We start from the raw sequence: 17795 nt of genomic DNA, 5'->3' as shown, positions 1-17795 counted from the left end.
AGACGAATGAAGAAAGCATTTTTGGTCTGGAAGAGCTTTGGCCCTTTTCTTTTGAACTAGAGGCAAGTTGAAATTCTGCCTCCTTTTAGTAACTCAATGAGGTTTACCGTGGCTGCTAAGAGTTCGTGAGCCATCCAGGCTTCTCAACCTGTTGGACAGCGTTGAGACAAAACTCTAGATTGGCATTCCAAGATATGTTATTTTCCTATTTGCAACTGAATTGTCTGGCAGGGTGTTTGCCTACCCCCCCCCGCCCCCAGCCCCCCATCTCACCCCCAGCCCCCAACCCTACCCCCCCTTCCCCCTCCCCCCCCCTGCCCTAAAGGACTACCGACCTGGGTACCTCGGCCTTGGGCCCTTCCCTCGGAGAACTACAAAGACCAGCGTGCTCTGCGCACTTCCGGGGTGGAATCTGCGAAGCATTGTCGTTTGTGGCGTCACGTCCGCCGCGCGTCAGCCTTCACCTGTCTGAGGGCGCGCGTCCGGCCGACGGAGTGTATGGGCACGGAGTTGGGGCGTCGGGGCTCGAGGTGTGCGGTTGAGGGGCTCCGTGGGCCCCGGGTTGGGGTGGGCGGGCTCTCGGCTTCCTTTCTCCTGGTTTTGCTTGGGGAGAGCTGGGGGCCTGGAACCTTGCGGCCCGGGCTGCACGCGGGGAAGGGCGGGCTCCCGCTCCCGCTCCCGCTCCCGGAGGCCGACTTGTCCGCGGGAAGCGCCCGCCCCGGGCGCCGAGATGACTGCTGGGCCGAGCTGTTCGGCAGGATCCAGGCCTGGTTACCCTCGCGTCCGAGCGCTGCGTGCCCCAGAGCCAGCCACCTGCCGGCTGCCGGGTCGGCGCCCCGCGCCGGGCCGTTGGCGGTGTGCACCTCTGCCCTGTGCCGTGCAGGCCGGCGGCAGAGGACCCGCCTTCACCCGCTGCTGGGTGTGGTGCCCTCCTGGAAATGACGCCCGAGCCCCTTCCCAACCGGGGACCCGGCTCTCCCCTGTGTTTCTTTGCTCCTAGAGACAGAAAAGTTCTGCTGGTTCTCTGACTTGAAAGGCACAGTTTCTATCATTCGTGGCCAGTTCTTCGTCGTCAGTCACTACGGTCCGATTCATCCATGACCTTTCTTCTACTTCAGTAACGGTCCTGAACTTTGCAAGAGTCTCACTGTAGACATCTTGCAGAAGCATTTCATGTAAGCCTGTTTGTTTTTGTTTTATAACTGCTTAGCTGTGTATACCTATTACATGATCCCATCTTCTAAGAAGCTTTTCATACAGAGTCTGAATAAGGTCAGGACATACTCTGTAGAGCAAGAGGGAGAGAGCAGATTATCCAGGACAATCAAGTGGTTTTTGGTGTTTGGTTTTTTTTTTTGTAATATGAATCCCCATTTAACATATTAATTGCTCAGGATCTTGACAATTGCTTTCAGAGATATTGTTTATAAGATAAAGTGAGGGCTGGGACAGTGACTCAGTGATAGAGTGCTTGCCTTGCATGCATGATACCCTAGGTTCTATTCCTCACATCACATAAGCAGAAAATGCTGGAAATGGCTCAAGTAGTAGAGCACTAACCTTGAGCTGAAGAGCTAAGGGACAGTGCCCAGGCTCAGTTCAGGCCAAATTTAAGGAAAGTAAAAAATAGAGAGGTTAGGTAATCTACCTAATATCACACAGTTAATTTGTGGCATGGTCAGATTTAGGAGCTAGAAAAGGCAACTTCATGCCCATGTCCTTAGGCAGAAGTCTTATAAAAACTTAACTGGTGAGAGACCAGTTAATTTCTGCCTTTCCTTCCTTCTGCTGTAGAGGAAAGAAAAGAATACTATTTCTGAAGAGAATGGAAAGGAACATCTTGCCAGAAAGATCGGCCTTGTGAGGATCTGCACAAAGCAAGCTGAGGTCTGCAAACTGAAGCAGGATACTTGAGTAGTAAATTCAGAAGCATTAAAAATGCGCAGATGTCTAAGGAAACATTTTAAAGCTTGAAAAAATAAGGTGTCTCCTGGATTAGTAGGACTTGGGGCTCCTTTAACCTTTCACTAAAGATGAAAAGGGACTGGGAGTTGGTAGGAAAAAGTAAACGAGTGCCTTATAGAAAAAGTAAACGAGTGCCTTATAGAAGAGGGACCGTTCATTGCAAAGACTGTTGGAAGCATTGATGCGGGCTGTGACATCTTGCACTGATTCTCCTTTCTGTGTGTCTGATGCCTGTGACTTTTGGTAGGGCTTTAGCCCCAGCCCCAGCCATGTGGACAGCGGATGAGATTGCTCAGCTGTGCTATGAGCACTACCATGTTAGGCTGCCTAAGCAGGGCAAGCCTGAGCCCAACCGAGAATGGACATTGCTGGCAGCCGTGGTGAAGATACAGTTTACAGCTGACCAGGCTTGTGGCATTTCTGATAAGGCAATACAAGGTGAGACCTTTACTTCTCTCCTGTCATAGTGACAGAGTTAGTCTATCCTTGCTATCCAGGAACTCTTGTGAGCAGATTGTTACTGCAGTGTTAGGCACATTTCCCTGGTGTCCACCAGGTGGCAATGTAGTCATAGTGGCAGCAGACCGCCCTTGCTGGAACAAGCCTGGTTAAGACGACCTGTGGGAATCAACTACTAAACTTGAGTACTGGAGAACATTTAGCCTCCGACAGCTCACTTGATTAATTTTTTTCCTCAGTGACAAAGGAAGTTGTCTCAATGGGAACAGGAACCAAGTGCATAGGCCAGTCCAAAATGAGGAAGAGCGGTAAGCATATGTGTGTTTGTGAGGAGTGGTGGGAATCTAAACAAAGAATTATGTATCTGTGATTGCATATCTTTGGAAACCTGTGTTCACGTTAATCTTTACTCTTCTTGTCCAGGAAAAGGGGCTAAATATGGTACTATAATGCGTAAGATTTGTGATCTGGGATGGCTGGCCTCTCATTTCCTGCTTTCTGTTTGTCCTAGTTTAAAGATAGTACTCATTTAAAGGGTACAAGTCCAGACCTGAGCTTAGTGACTGCTGCCTGTAATCCCAGCACTCTGGAGGATGAGGCCAGCGTGGACTACATACTGAGAGCCCGTCAAAAAAAACAAAACCAAAAAACAAGGGCAGGCTGGAGGGGCAGTAGGGAGGATGAAAATCAATTTCAGAGCAAAGGCTATCAGGAACATTCATTCTGAATGAACTGAAAGTCAGCCAGTGTTTTCATGCTCAAATCATAGGTTCCCTAGCTATTGTGCATTACTCTTGAAGACTCTGGAGCTGTAAAACAAGTAGAGAATGCAGCTTGAGTGGTTTCCAAGCCCCAGAAAGCAATCTTGGATTTAATGGAGATTTTGGCACCAACAAGAATAAGGGAGCCAGACGCCGGTGGCTCACGCCTATAATCCTAGCTACTCAGGAGGCTGAGATCTGAGGATCGTGGTTCAAAGCCAGCCCAGTCAAGAGAGTCTGTGAGACTCATATCTCCAATAAACTACCAGAAAACCAGAAGTGGCACTGTGGCTCAAGTGGTAGAGCGCTAGCCTTGAGCTGAAGAGCCGAAGGACAGTGCTCAGGCCCAGAGTTCAAGCCCCACAACGGACCAAAAAAAAAAAAAAATAAAGTAAAATAAGGGAGCTTTACCTACTGTGTCTAGCTAGCAGTTCCTCTTTGAGTTTGTGTCCACCCTGCCCACCTCGTTCTTCTAGCCTTGCCTCCTGCACATGAGAAAGCTGTCCCAGGCCCACTGTGGATTAAATTAGAGTACTATCAGCATGATCACAAGTTTGATACCATGATACAGAAGGTTTGTAGTCTTGTGGGCCAGTGCTAAGTGTACTGCTGACATCCTAAACTGCATAAGCTAAGCCCCTGCAACAGAATGTCCTGGCCCCTTACGTTTGCAATGCTGAGTTGAGAAATGTCGCTACAGTTGTAGGTTCCATATCATTTCACGTAGTGTCCTGTCTTTTCCACAGGAGACATCCTCAATGATAGCCACGCTGAAGTCATAGCCAGGAGGGGTTTCCTACGGTAAGGCCACAGTAAGGCCACGTCCTCCCTCAGCAAGTCTGATTCAGCAGATCCAAGAATGAGAGTCCCTGCAAGCAGTCTGTCACTTAAGCCACACCTCTGACCAGAATTTGCTTTCCAAATTAGACCTCAAATAATGTAGATTATTTTGGTTGGTGAAATATTGTATTCTAGACTAGTGGATCTCAAACTTTAAATGTATCTCAGAATCATCTAGAGAATTTATTAAAGCCCAGATTGCTGGAGCTTGGAGTGTAGCTCAGGGGTAGATCTCTTGCCTCACATGCACAAGGCCCTCAGCACTAGTCTAGCCATGTGCTGTTTAATTAGAGATGACGGTTCCAGGACTTTTCTAAGGCTGACTCCAAGCTGTTTTCTCCCAGATTTCAGACTTCTGAGTAGTTAGTGTAACAGGTGTAAGTCACCAGCACCTGGCCTTTTTTCCTCTTTTCAGTGAATGTTTGCAGTACTGGGAACCAGATCCCCCGCCCTGTTGTTCCTTCTGATAACATCTACATCCTTAGGTACCTTCTCCATCAGCTCCAGTTGGCAGCCACTCTGGAAAAGGACAGCATCTTTATCCCAGGAACTCACAAAGGGCTGTGGAAACTCAGACCAGCTCTCTCTTTTGTATTTTTCTCCAGCCACACACCCTGTAAGTATATTCAAGCCTTTTAAGTAGAATTGCAATGTCTACTTCCTTATGCGTGCCTTACCCATAAAGATGTTTCTCACATAATCAGTTTTGACAGATGTGTGGCCAGTAATAGTGCCAGTTATGTGCCTAAAGTTACCTACCGGGGGGAAGGCAGAAGGTAGAGGTAGGCAAGAGAGGCATCTCACTCATAGAATTGCTGTTAACAGATCAAGACTGGGAAGCTTAGGGCTTAACTCCTAAGGGTGTGCAAAGCTAACAACAGGGTGTCCTCCTGTAGTAACTTCCCAGCGTCCTACAACTCTCCATTCATTCATTCATTGAACAGTACACCTCCCACTCTCATTTCCCCCTTCCCCTGCATCTCTTTGTATCTGCCTTTCCTTCAGGTTCTGGTTGTTTGAGCTATGATCTTGCTGTATATTCCTGTCTGGCCTCAAGCTCACAATGTTCCTGAAATAACAGGTGTGTGCCACCATGCAAAGCCAGAAGAGAGGTCTTTCATTAGTCTAGCAGATGATGGTGAATGAACCCCACCCATTATTTATGCTAATAGTCTTCCAGAGCATCTAGACAGTTGTGGCTACTTAGGGAAATTTTTGATGCATTATTATTGGTAAATATTCTTTCTTTTTTCTTTTATTTTTGTGTCAGTCCTGGGGCTTTAACACCTTGACATTTTGCCCAATGTTGGTGCTCTATCACGTTAGCTACAGCGCCACTCCTGGCTTTTCATGGGTCGTTTCATTGGAGATGAGTCGTACAGATTTTCCATGCTAGCTTGGAATTGCTGTCCTCAGATCTCAGCCTCCTGAGTAGCTTGGATTATAGGCATGAGCCACCAGTATCCAACTACTAGTGGATATTCTTTCTAAAAAAAAACCAAAAACTGAAAGCAATTCCTTTTATAGACAACAGCTCAGAAATGGCAGTAAATGTTCTTAAATCTGAAAGCTTTGACATGAGAATATAAGCTTGTTTTCCAACTATTAAACTTTAATGCAATTAGAGAAGACAGTCATTATTTTGTAGTGACTGTCACTATTTTTAAAAAGAGTCAACAAGATTTGATAGTAACAAGTAGAAACTATTCTTCCATCTTAAGAAAGAATGAGTATGGAGCTTGGAATATGGCTTAGTGGTAGAATGCTTCTCTAGCATGAATGAAGCCCTGGGTTCGATTCCTCAGTATCATATAAACCAAAAAGGGCCGGAAGTGGCGCTGTGGCTCAAGTGGTAGAGTGCTAGCCTTGAGTAAAAGAAACTCAGGGACAGTGCGCAGGCCCTGAGTTCAAGCCCAAGGGCTGAAGAAAAAAAAAAAGAATGAGTATGGGAAGTGAGTTGGTTTAGTCAGAGTAGGGCTCCTCTGAGCTGTTTCCTTTTTTTTTTTTTTTTTTTGTCAGTCGTGGGGCTTGAAATCTGGGCCTGCGTGAGGCTGGAGGCCACACCTAAAGCAGCCAGAGCTTGGGTGACCCCTGTGAAGACAGATGCATCCAGGCCTAATAGTCTAATCCAACTGCTTCAACTAGCAGTGCACACACATGCCTGTCTCTGAGTCACCTTGGATAGCTAAACAAGAATGCTGGCCTAGCTGCAAAGCTTCTGACCAAGCAGGTATACTGTGAGTCCCAGTCACTGGCTCTTCTAACAGGTTCCAGACTGGTGATGGTGTGGCTGGTCCAGGGGACTCATCTCTCCTCTTCATGCAGGTGGAGACGCCTCCATCATTCCAATGCTTGAGTTTGAAGAACAGCCTTGCTGCCCTGTCACCATCAGCTCATCTGCAGGAGCCAGTGGTGACTTGGAGGCTCTTGAAGACAAAGGAGATTGTGATGACACAGACAGTCCTGTAGCCAAGAAGATGAGACTTGAAACTCCTTCCTACTTGGTCATGAATGGGACCGCTCACTGTGACAAGCAGGAACGGCATCCAGTCACGCCGGAGGTCAGCAACTGGAACCTCACTGTGCAGGGACTGGCCACTGTGAAAACTACAATGCCCCGTGACATCACAGTGCTGGACATTCATAGAACTGGGGCCAAGTGTGTCCCCGGAGAAGCCAGGGACCCAGGGAAGCCAGGGGCCGCATACCACCAGGTGGGGCTGCTGCGAGTGAAGCCAGGCCGAGGGGACAGGACGTGCTCCATGTCTTGCAGTGACAAGATGGCCCGGTGGAATGTCCTTGGGTGTCAGGGCGCACTGTTGATGCACTTTCTGGAAGAGCCCATCTACCTGTCAGCTTTGGTGATTGGGAAGTGCCCATACAGCCAGGAAGCCATGCAGAGAGCCCTGACTGGGAGGTAAGAGGCGGATGGAGGGCAGTTTGAGTGAATCCAGACAGCCTTACAATTGCTCTATACCTTTTCATCCAGCAGTTAAATTTCCAAGAATTTATCCTCAAGAATTAAGCAAGCTAAACTGCGCCACCACCAGAAGGGGGAGCCATTGCTCCCGGAGCTTCCCCTGCCACTTCCTGTAGTGGCTAGGGAGGGGGGGGAGGAGCTGGTGCACTTCAGCGTCTTTGCTTGTTATGGCTGCTGCTGTCACTGTAGAGACAAATGATGCTGGAAATCGACTTCGGTTTCAATTGGTGTTGGAATTTGTGCAATGTTTAGTCAACCCAAATTACCTAAATTTTCTTGCCCACAGAGGTTACTTCAAAGACAGATCTTTTGTTGCTTTACTGGAAAGAACCAAAATATGCCAGGTATATAAAGACATTGCACTTGCTAGGCAAGTGCTTTGCCACTGAGCTACATCCTAGTCCCCTATTCCCTTTTAGTGATGAAAAAATAAATAAAAACAAGAAAAAGAAAGCTAGACATGGGATGCACTGAGACCCATCTTAAAGGAGAAACTGGTTATAGTGGTTCATGCCTATATCCCAGCTACTCAGCAGGTAGAGATCAGGAGGATTGTAGGTTCAGGCCATCCTTACCTGGCAAGAAGTTCAGGAGACCCCCATTGCCGCAAATAAAAAGTTGAGTTGGGCACTTGGTGGCGTACACCTATGATTCTAGCTACTCAGGAGGCTGAAATCTAAGGATTGTCATTTGAAGCCATCTGGGCAGGAATATCTGAAAGTATCTAATTAACAAAAAAAGCTTTGGAAGTACAACTATGGCTCAAGTAATAGAGTGCTAGCCTTGAGCAAAAAATTCAAGGGACTGGCACCAGTTGCCAGGGGTTCAAAGCCAGCTCAGGCAGGAAAGTCCAGGAGACTCTTATCTCCAATAAACTAGTACCAGAGTGGCCCTGTAGCTCAAAGTGGTAAGAGTTCTAGCCTTCAGCACAAAGAGGCTCAGGGACAGCATCCAGGCCCTGACTTCAAGCCCCAAGACCTGCACTAAATAAATAAGAGGGTTGTAATTTAAAGCCAGCCCAGGCAGGAAATTCACAATTTACAGATGTGCCCAGTGACATACACACAAATAGCCAAAAAGTGAGAGCAGCCAAATGCCCACTAGGACATACATGGATAAACTAACTGCCGTCTCATACAATGGATGATAGGATTTGCTGTGAAAAGGACCACAGTGCATGGTTGGCCCTTGAAACATCTTGCTAAGTGAAGTAAGGGCATATTGCATGATTTCATTTATGTGAAAACCCAGAAGAGACAAATCCATAGAAACCTATGAGTTGGTGACCAGCAGAGTACACCACCAGATTCTTGGCTACCAGGGCCTGGGGAAGGGGTTGGATAGTAACCATGGGGCTGAAGTTTGGGATTTGAAGTTACTGTCTGTCCATTGTGTCCTGTTCAAGCAGTTTGTTGGGTGTACTTTATGCAAAAGATGTAAGGGGGGGGGCTGGGAAGGTGGCTCAGTGGTAGAGCGCTTGCCTTGCATGCATGAGGCCCTGGGTTCTATTCCTCAGCACCACATAAGCAGGGGGGAAAAAAAGCCGGAAGTGGCGCTGTGGCTCAAGTGGTAGAGTGCTAGCTTTGAGCTGAAGAGCTGAGGGACAGCACCCAGGCCCATAGTTCAGGCCCCATGACCGGACCCAAAAAAAAAATGTAAGAGGGGGGAAAAAGGCATTTGAACATTAAGGGATAATTTAGGCTGTGGTGTGTTTGTTTGGAGGATTGCTATTAAGTTCTCAAATGAAGATTGAAGTGTGATATTTCTGACATTGCTGATGTATACTGGTTCATTTACCTGTTATCCTTCAGACTGATGGGGAGGGATCTGCATCCAGGCATAGAGTTCTTCCCACACACCTCAGCAAAAAAAAAGCAAGGGATGGCGAAGTCCACAATCTTTACGACTTTTTCTCTAGGAATGCATCTAAAATGAATATATTTTCCCTCACATTTAGGTGTCAGAATGTCTCGGCTTTACCCAAAGGTTTTAGAGTTCAAGAATTGACAACACAGCAGTCAGATTTACTGTTTGAACAGAGCCGCTGTGCAGTGCAGGCAAATAGGCTGGATGGTCCAGGCCGGCTTGTGCCTTGTGGGGCAGGTAAGGGATCCAGGTGGAACTTACCCTGGAGCAGCTTTTTCCTAGCAGAATATCCTAGACAAGTCTGCATCCCACAGCCTCAGAAGGCAATTTGCCATTCCAGCAGTCAATAGTGCATACTTTGGTCATCACCCGCCCTGGCTTAAGTTTCTGCTAGGTGTGACTGGGCAACTTATTTCCTAGCCAGTGCTGGTGGCCACACCTGTAATCCTAACTACTCAGGATCACAGTTCAAAGTCAACCCAGGCAGGAAAGCCCTATTAACCACCAGAAAACAACTTAGTGGCGCTGTGACACAAAGTGATAAGAGTGTTAGCCTTGAGCAAAAAAACTCAGAGACAGCGCCCAGGCCCTGAGTTCAAGCCTCACCACCACCACCACCACCAAAAAAGAATATTTCTTTCCTCCTTTTTTTTTTTTTGTCTTTTTTGCTAGTACTAAAGTTTGAACTCAGGACCTCAAATTTGCTCAGCTTGGTTGCTCTGCTGACACTCTGCCACTCGAGCTATGTCTCCAGCCTAGCTTTTTGCAGAGTTTCTCAGACTCTTCTGCCCAGGTTGGCTTTTTAGCCCTGATCCTCCAGATCTCAGCAACCTGAGTAGCCAACATTACAGTTGTGAGCCACAAGCATGCAACTATAGAATAATACTTTACATAGTGATTATGAGAATGAAATGAGGAATTCTATTGGATGCATTTACTGTGTCTACCATATAATAAATGCACAATGAAGTCAAAGATAATCATGAACTTTATACTATTGTAACCTGGAGACCAAAGTGATCATACCAAGTTTTCATGGGCCTGTAGAGGAAGAAAAATGCTTTTAGTAAAACAAATTGCTTTATAGAAAACTGAATAACACCAAATTGTTTTCTCTTTGTAGCAATCAGCTGGAGTGCGGTTCCTGAGCATCCGCTGGATGTAACGGCCAACGGCTTTCCCCAAGGAACAACGAAGAAAGGAATTGGAAGCCTTCAGGCCAGGTACCACTATCAGGGCAGAAGGGCCTGGGGCTGTGATGTGAGCTCATATCTTTGCTCTCAAATTCCAGAACATTTTCAAGGCCCTTAAAAGAATACCACACCCATTAGCACAGTCCTGGCCCACTCCTTTTCTCTAGCCCTTAGAAACCTCAAAGGTACTTATTTCCTCACTCCATAGAGTTACCACTTTATGTGATTTCATTTTATATAAATAAAACCATATGGTTTGTGGCCTTTTCTGTTTGGCTTCATTCCCTTAGTCTGTTTTCATAAATAGCAGGTATCTGTACTTCTGTCCTGTCTTGGTTTGTTTGTGCCGTCCTGGGGCTTGAAGTTAGAGCCTGAACCCTGAGGGTTTTTTCTGTTTTTGTTTTTGTTTCTCTCAAGGCCAGTACTCTACCACCTGAGCCACAGCTCCAATTGTCCAGGCTTTGAACTGCCATTCTCAAATCTTGGCCTCCTGGGTAGCTAGGATTACATGTGTGAGCCACCAGCGCCCAGCCTTTGGTCTTTTTTTTTTTTTTTTTGCCAGTCCTGGGGCTTGAACTCAAGGCCTGGGCACTGTCCCTGTGCCTCTTTGTGCCTAAGGCTCCATTCTACCACTTGAGCCACAGGATCACTTCTAGCTTTATCTGAGTAGTATTAGAAATAAGAGTCTCATAGACTTTCCTGCCCAGGCTGGCTTTTAACTGTGATCCTCAGATCTCAGCCCTCTGGGTAGCTAGGATTATAGGTGTGAGACATGCCTGCCTCCTTTCCAGTTTTTTGAGACAGTCTCACTATCCTGCCTCCCTAGTTCTAGGATTACAGGTGTGCATCACCACACTTGGCAAAAGCTTTCCTTCTTTTCAGCCACTGAGTGCCAGGGTTCAAGCAGCCTAGACGACAAACACTTTCCTGAAAGCCTGGGCTACTGAATGGGAAATGACTGCAAGTAGAGAGTTTGGAACCGTTTCCTCCAAGGGCCTTCCCGGTTTCTGCCTACCTTTAATACTTGTAGGACACCAACTCTCAGCCAGACAGCAGATACATGAACAGAGGAGCTCACAGGGCAGGGCCACAGGTTACCTGCCGAGCAGTCGCTGCAGTTGGTAACAGCCTGGAAACTTCTCACTGTGGCCACACTCAGTTGACTCAAATGTTCTTGTTTGTTATGTGTTCATAATGTCTTACCTGAAAAGCACAGTTCCAGTCCCACTGCCTGCTGGCTCAGTCCCCATCCTCCTGCTCCAGACTCCTGCGGGGCTGCTCTCCAGCTTGTCCCAGTATGTCATTGTCACCTGGGTCGGTGGAGCTTGCTGTTTGTTGTAACCCAAGCTCTTCCTCAAATTCTATGGGTGGTGTGAGGCAAGTCCAGTGGCTCTTTTGGTCTCAGTATGTTCATACCTGTAAAATGAGGACTTTTCCAGAGATGATCTAAAGTTTGTGACATGTAAATTAGAAGGTAAATTAGTTTACTACAAGGTTTTCATTCACTGGCTGTTGAACTGTACCAAGGCTTCTTTTCATCTCTGTTCCTCATGTTATTTTTTCTTCTTTAACACCTTAAGGGGATTTCCTTAAGGGGTTTTCCATCTGTTTCTATTTTGATCTCATGAATCAAATCAGAATTCCTGAGTGCCAGCAACTGCACCAACATAGTTTAGGCCAAGGGGGGAGCAGCAGGGAAGGGCTCAAGGTTCCCAAAAGCAGGAGTTTCTGAAGGAAGCTAGTCCCAGCTGGGGCCAGGAACTTTCTGCACTGTACACATGTGTGTACCTGTTTCGTGTCTCCCAGTGATGGCTACCATGTCCTAGCTGAGGGTATGATTTGATGCGTCTCCCCAACCCAAGCAAAGGTACCAAGACTGAATCAAAACAAAATACAAAAGGGCTGGGGTTGCGCACTTGCCTACCATGCCCAAGGACCCAAGTCAATCCTCCTTATGAAAAGAAGAAAGAAGCAGCATTTAAGAATTCCAGCTGGGCCCCATGATCGACAAAAAAAATACAATAATAATAATAATAATTCCAAATAACTCCTGGAGGTTTATTATCTTGGAGCGAAAGTTTGTCATCTAAAGACCTAGAATGTCCCTAGGGGATAATCAGGAGACTCCACCTCAGGTGGATTATTTTTTTTATCATCATCATCATTATTACTATTATTGAGGCATGATCTGCTATAGCCTAGATTGGGCTCAAACTCCATCCTCTGCCTTAGCCTCCTCAGTGCTGGAATTACAGACAGGCTCCACGAAACCCAACTCTCCAGTGAGCTGTGTAAGTATCTCACACAGGGCAGAGCACCATCTCTAAAGCAAAGCTTTCCATGTCCTATAAACAGTGCTATGCTGCTATGCAAGGGACTAGTTCCCTTGACAGGGAAGCAGATGTGTCACATTACAGAATGAAGTTTACTTCATTACTCATTTTACTTCCGTTATCCCATGTGAGCCTGTCTTTTTAATGATTCTACTGTGGATAACACTTCTCAGGATGAGTTTCATTTTTGTACCTCAATCTGATCAGGTCTAGAATTTTCTCCTTGCCAAGCACAGATGGAGATGGGTCCTGGCACATTCAAATGTAAATACCATATTTATTGAGGTCTGGCATCTTTTATAATGGCCTGGTACATAGTAAATAATCAGTGATCTTTACCTCCTTCTTCTGAACAGATCCAGAATCAGCAAAGTGGAACTCTTTAGATCATTCCTGAAGCTTCTAAGCAGCATTGCAGAGGACATGCAGCCAGACTCCCTCAGGTGATGCTACTGACGCATGGTTTTTCCATATTTAGGAACAACTCTGTCTTAGTCCTAGGCCTGTCAATAGCAGGATGCTTTCACAGACAGGAGTTGGTGGATCTATTACTGCCCACCTGACTTCTATCCCTAGAGACATACTTACAGAGAATGAAAACTTAGGGGGGCTTGCACCTAGTTACAGGTGAACAAGGGGCCATCCATGAGTCTTACTTACGGCATTGAAGGACAGGCTGTTTATTTCAGTAAACACAAAAGAATGAGAGATTTCTTTCTTCTTTCCTTACTTACTATCTTCTGCTGAGAATGGAACCCAGTGCTTCTCCATGTTAGGCAAATGCTCTGTCACTGAGCTACACACTTATCGCAGAGAGAAGATACTTGACCATAGCTGTGTTCACAGGGTTCAGGTAAAGTTTAAAGCTGGCATGTGTGCGTCATTCCCAGCATTAGGGAGGCTAAGGGGGAAAAAATTGCATGTTCAAGGTCAAGATGGGCTACATAGCAACTTCACAGTGAGCTCAGGCTAGATAGTGAGTCCCTGTCTCAATAAATAAAATATTTAATAATAAAAGTTGCCATGCATATGGATCCCATCTCTTAACTAACAAAAAGCTGTAGCTAATTGATCGTATACTAAAATCAATGCTGAAAAAAGCTATTTTTCTCGATGCTGTGGTGAGCTGAAAAACAACTTAGGTCTCCACAGATCTTGGCAAAGCACAGAGAGTACAAGATAAAATGAGTTAATAAAACATGAGTTTCAATGCAAAGACAGCAGGGAAGAGCAAGGGAAGTGCTACATAGTCTTTCTGTTTTTAAATGTAGTTTTATTGTTGTTGTTATTAAGATATTGGGGCTGGGAAGGTGGCTCAGTGGTAGAGTGCTTGCCTCACATGCATGAGGCCTGGGTTTGATTCGTCAGCACCACATAAACAGAAAAAGCTGGAAGTGGTGCTGTGGCTCAAGTGGTAGAGCGCTAGCCTTCAGCTGAAGAGCTGAGGGACAGCAACCAGGCCCAGCGGTCAAGCCCCACAACAGGGGGGAAAAAAAAAAGATGTTACACAGAGGTGTTACCATTTTATCATTTCATAAATCAGAGAATGAATATAGAAAACACTATGTATTAAGCAGTAGGCCCAAGCCTGTTTTATGGTCAGGTTTTTAAAGATAGGTCTTTTTGCTGTGATTTGTGGGTCCCTGAAATGTTTTTCTTTTTTTTTTGTTTTTGTTTTTGTTTTTTTTTTTGGGTCCGGTCGTGGGGCCTGAACTCTGGGCCTGGGCGCTGTCCCTCAGCTCTTCAGCTCAAGGCGAGCCCTCTATCACTTGAGCCATAACGCCACTTCCAGCTTTTTTCTTTTTGCTTATGTGGTGCTGAGGAATAGAACCCAGGGCCTCTGGCATGCAAAGGCAAGCGCTCTACCACTGAGCCACCTTCCCAGCCCTTTTTCTTTTCTTTTTAATGACTCAGACACTTACTATGGACAGCAAGAAAGATTTCTTTGGGAAGGTGGGAGGTGGCAGGGAAAGAGGGGCGGGACTCCACCCAGATCCACAGACACAGGGCCCTTGGCAGCCCACAATCAGGCAGTGGGTGGAGAAGATGGTCCTGCTTGCTGCAGCATCAGGGCTGCTGGACATGATCCTTGCTGAAGGTTGGTGGGGCAGTGACCTACAGGGAAGAATTTGATTTGGTATCTGGGATGATCTAAAGCTAGGGTAGAGGATTTTTTTTTTCTTCCTAAACTGACTCAGCAGAATTCTCGCTGGAACTGGATTCAGAGAGTCAAGGATAGCCCAGGGTTAAGACCAGGTGAAACAGAAGTCAGGACCCTGACTCAAGTTTGGTCAAAAGAGCCCATCAGGGGCTGGGAAAGTGGCTCAGTAGTAGAGCGCTTGCCTTGCATGCCTGAGGCCCTGGGTTTGATTCCTCAACACCACATAAGCAGAAGAAAAAAAAAAGCTGGAAGTGGCGCTGTGGCTCAAGTGGTAGAGCGCTAGCCTTGAGCTGAAGAGCTGAGGGACAATACCCAGGCCCAGAGTTCAGGCCCTACAACCGGACCCCTCCTCTCCCCCCCCCCAAAAAAAAACAGAGCCTATCAGAAGAACAGGGTTAGCATTCTTCCCCAAGGCTGAATGGGTTTGGAGACATGTTCCCTGCAGTAGGAAGAGGAGAAATGCAAACATGGTGGAAAGGTCTTTGTAAGAAAAAAATGCCAAGAAGGTTAATCCTTTGGTGGAAATTACCCTTAGAAAACTTGAAACCAAAAGTATTGTTATTCTTATTTTCTGTTTCTACCAGAAACCACACACAGTAGTATTCTGTTCATTCTGACCTTATTTAACTTCTGCCACTTTCACACAATGCCTTGCAAAGGAGACAGTGGCACTCTGGGAAAGTACATTAGCACTTTCTGTTCTTGGTCTCCCATTGTAACCTGCCTAGGTGCTTCTTAGGGGTTTCACGGGCCCAACGGGTGAGCATCTCCCTGAGAACTCGTGCTTGGTGGTATGTGTGCATTAGGGGGCAGAAGCTGGACACCTACCAGGAATATAAAGAGGCTGCATCCACTTACCAGGAAGCCTGGAGCACACTCCGAAAGCAGGCATTTGGATTCTGGATCAAAAATCCACCAGACTATCACCAATTCAAATGAATAGGAAAAGTTTTCCAGCGGATTTATTCCTGTAATCCTAGCCATTCAGGAGGTGGAGATCAAGAAGATCACAAGCAGTTCAAGGTCAGCCTGAGTAATAAGGTTCTGAGACACCATCTCAACCAATAAAAGCTATATGGTAGTGCGCACTTCATCCCAGATATAGAGGATCACTGTCCAGGCCAGCTTAATCGTGAGATGCTTTAAAAAATGCTGCGAACACATCCATGTGGTAGAGCTCCTTCCTAGCAAGTGCAAGGCCCTGAGTTCAAACCCCAGCATCACCAAAAAAAAGTCTGCAGGCTTGCTGGTAGCAGGAGCTTCATTCTGGACAACCATAAGCCTTTCTGTTGACTAAATCAAGAAAACATTAGGCTGGGGACATTTTACTATTGCTTGGTATTTGACTTCAATTATGTTTTATTGCTTCTCTAAAATATAGAATTTGGAATATGATACTTGAGTGCTTTCTGTTTTTATGTGTTCCTACATTGATTCAGCAAGTATTTATTGGCTGAAATGATGTTTGAGGCTCTGTATGCTTTACAATTCCATCTGATAGGAGAACACGTGTTTCATATTCCCAGACTTTCTTCCCCTGGGCAGTCGTCTTCTTCCCAGTTTTCAGCAGTCAGACTTGGACTGAAGTTATCTTTATTCTTGGCTCATTATTCAGCCTTGGGCAACCCTGTTCTGGACATCTATCAAGATTCTCTTTGTTCATTTTGTTTTGTGAAACAGTCTCGGGATTGTAGCCCAGTTTAGTCTGGGACCTCTTGGTCTTCCTCCCTCAGCCTCTTGCATGCTGGGATTACAGGCAAGTACTACCACACCCAACCCAAGGTTCCCTTACAATCCGAGATAAGCCACAGAAAAGTCTGTAGGCCATGTAACCTTGAGATTGCCAATGGCTGTTCCTACCATATGCAGACCTGCTGAGAATGAAGGTCACAAAGAAGGAAATAGTTTAGAACTCTAACTATTGTTCCCCTGAAGTCAGTGCCCAGCTGGAGCTTCAGTTCCAGTTGTTTTATGCCTGTTCCAGTTGGTTGTCTGGCCTGTTCCAGTTGGTTGTCTGGCTCTCAGCTGAGCTCTGTACACAGGATCACAGTTCCTACAGCCAGTTAGCAACAGACCTGGAAACCAGCTCATTTAACTGACATCTAATACTGAGCTCCCAGCCCCTTCACACTCTGAATAATGGACTGAAATGGGAGCTTTCCACATTGGAGTTATTCAGGGTCATTTGTATATAGCTTTAAGTATTTTTTAATCACAGCTTTATTGAGTTAAAATTCTTATACCATATACTGTTTAGTGGTTTTAGAATATCCACAGAGTTGTGTATCTATTGATTTTAGAACATTTTTATCATCCCCAGAAGAGCCCTTGTGCCTGTATCCATTTCCAAGGCCATTTTAACAAAGAACCACAACTGTGTAGCTTAAAACAACAAATTATTCTGTCTCAGGTCTGGATGCTAGAAGTCCAAAATCAATTGTCAGTGGGGGCCAGGCATCAGTACTTCACACCTGTAATCCTAGCTACACAGGGGCTGAGACCTAGAAGATCACAATTCTAAGCGAGCCTAGGCAAAAAAAAAAAATTTGCTTTTAAACTTTGTAAAGGGTTATAAAGGTAGTGTGTAGAAGGGCTACAGTGACATAAGTCAGGTAAAGGGTACACTTGGACAGTCACCCCTTCCTTCCCTTGCTCTCTCTCTGTTTGGCAAAAAAGTTCTTGGCAGTCCTTAGCTTGAAGCTGTATCACTTCACCTCTGCCGCTGCCTTTACAGCCTTCTTCCCTTTGTGTGTCTTCATGTGGACTTTTTTTTTTTTGGTCGTGGGGCTTGAACTCTGGGCCTGGGCGCTGTCCCTTTCAGCTCTTCAGCTCAAGGCAAGTGCTCTACCACTTGAGCCACAGCACCACTTCTGGTTCTCTGGTGGTTTACTGGAGATAAGAGTCTCATGGACTTTTCTGCCCAGGCTGGCTTTGAACCACGATCCTCAGATCTCAAGGCCTCCTGAGTAGCTAGGATTACAGGTATGAGCCACTGACGCGAGGCTCACTTGCCTTCTTCTAAGGACTCTCTAGTCATTGGGTCTAGGGCCTAAACTTAATCCATTGTGATCTTAGCTCAACTAACTACATCTGTAAAGACCTTACATCCAAACAAGGTCACTTTCTGAGCTTGTCAGAATTTTCTTTTTTCTTTTTCCTTTTTTTTTTGGTTGTGGGACTTGAACTCTTGGAGATGAGAGTCTCACAGCCTTTCCTGCCCAGGCTGGCTTTGAACTG

General features: G+C 46.1%; 1 protein-coding gene across 4 annotated transcripts; it reads left to right on the top strand.

Moving 5' to 3' along the window:
- The first annotated feature begins 451 nt into the window (after positions 1-451).
- Adat1 (adenosine deaminase, tRNA-specific 1) lies at positions 452-15955 on the top strand. 4 transcript variants are annotated; one of them, XM_013013022.1, is made up of 12 exons: positions 452-530; positions 1001-1175; positions 1795-1887; positions 2213-2403; positions 2664-2732; positions 3932-3986; positions 4511-4641; positions 6351-6942; positions 8963-9108; positions 9995-10094; positions 12754-12840; positions 15365-15955. In XM_013013022.1, the coding sequence occupies exons 4-12, from the start codon at positions 2235-2237 to the stop codon at positions 15495-15497; spliced, it is 1482 nt and encodes a 493-aa protein (XP_012868476.1). In that variant the 5' UTR covers positions 452-530; positions 1001-1175; positions 1795-1887; positions 2213-2234; the 3' UTR covers positions 15498-15955. The 4 variants fall into 4 exon arrangements, with proteins under 4 accessions (XP_012868476.1, XP_012868474.1, XP_012868475.1 ...); XM_013013020.1 differs by lacking the exon at positions 1795-1887; XM_013013021.1 differs by lacking the exons at positions 452-530; positions 1795-1887 and having other exon boundaries at positions 796-1175.
- The last annotated feature ends 1840 nt before the right edge of the window (positions 15956-17795 follow it).

Source organism: Dipodomys ordii, unplaced genomic scaffold (genome assembly GCF_000151885.1).
Source record: "Dipodomys ordii isolate 6190 unplaced genomic scaffold, Dord_2.0 Scaffold18, whole genome shotgun sequence".
Classification (NCBI taxonomy): domain Eukaryota; kingdom Metazoa; phylum Chordata; class Mammalia; order Rodentia; family Heteromyidae; genus Dipodomys; species Dipodomys ordii.
This window is presented reverse-complemented; position numbering and strand designations above follow the sequence as displayed.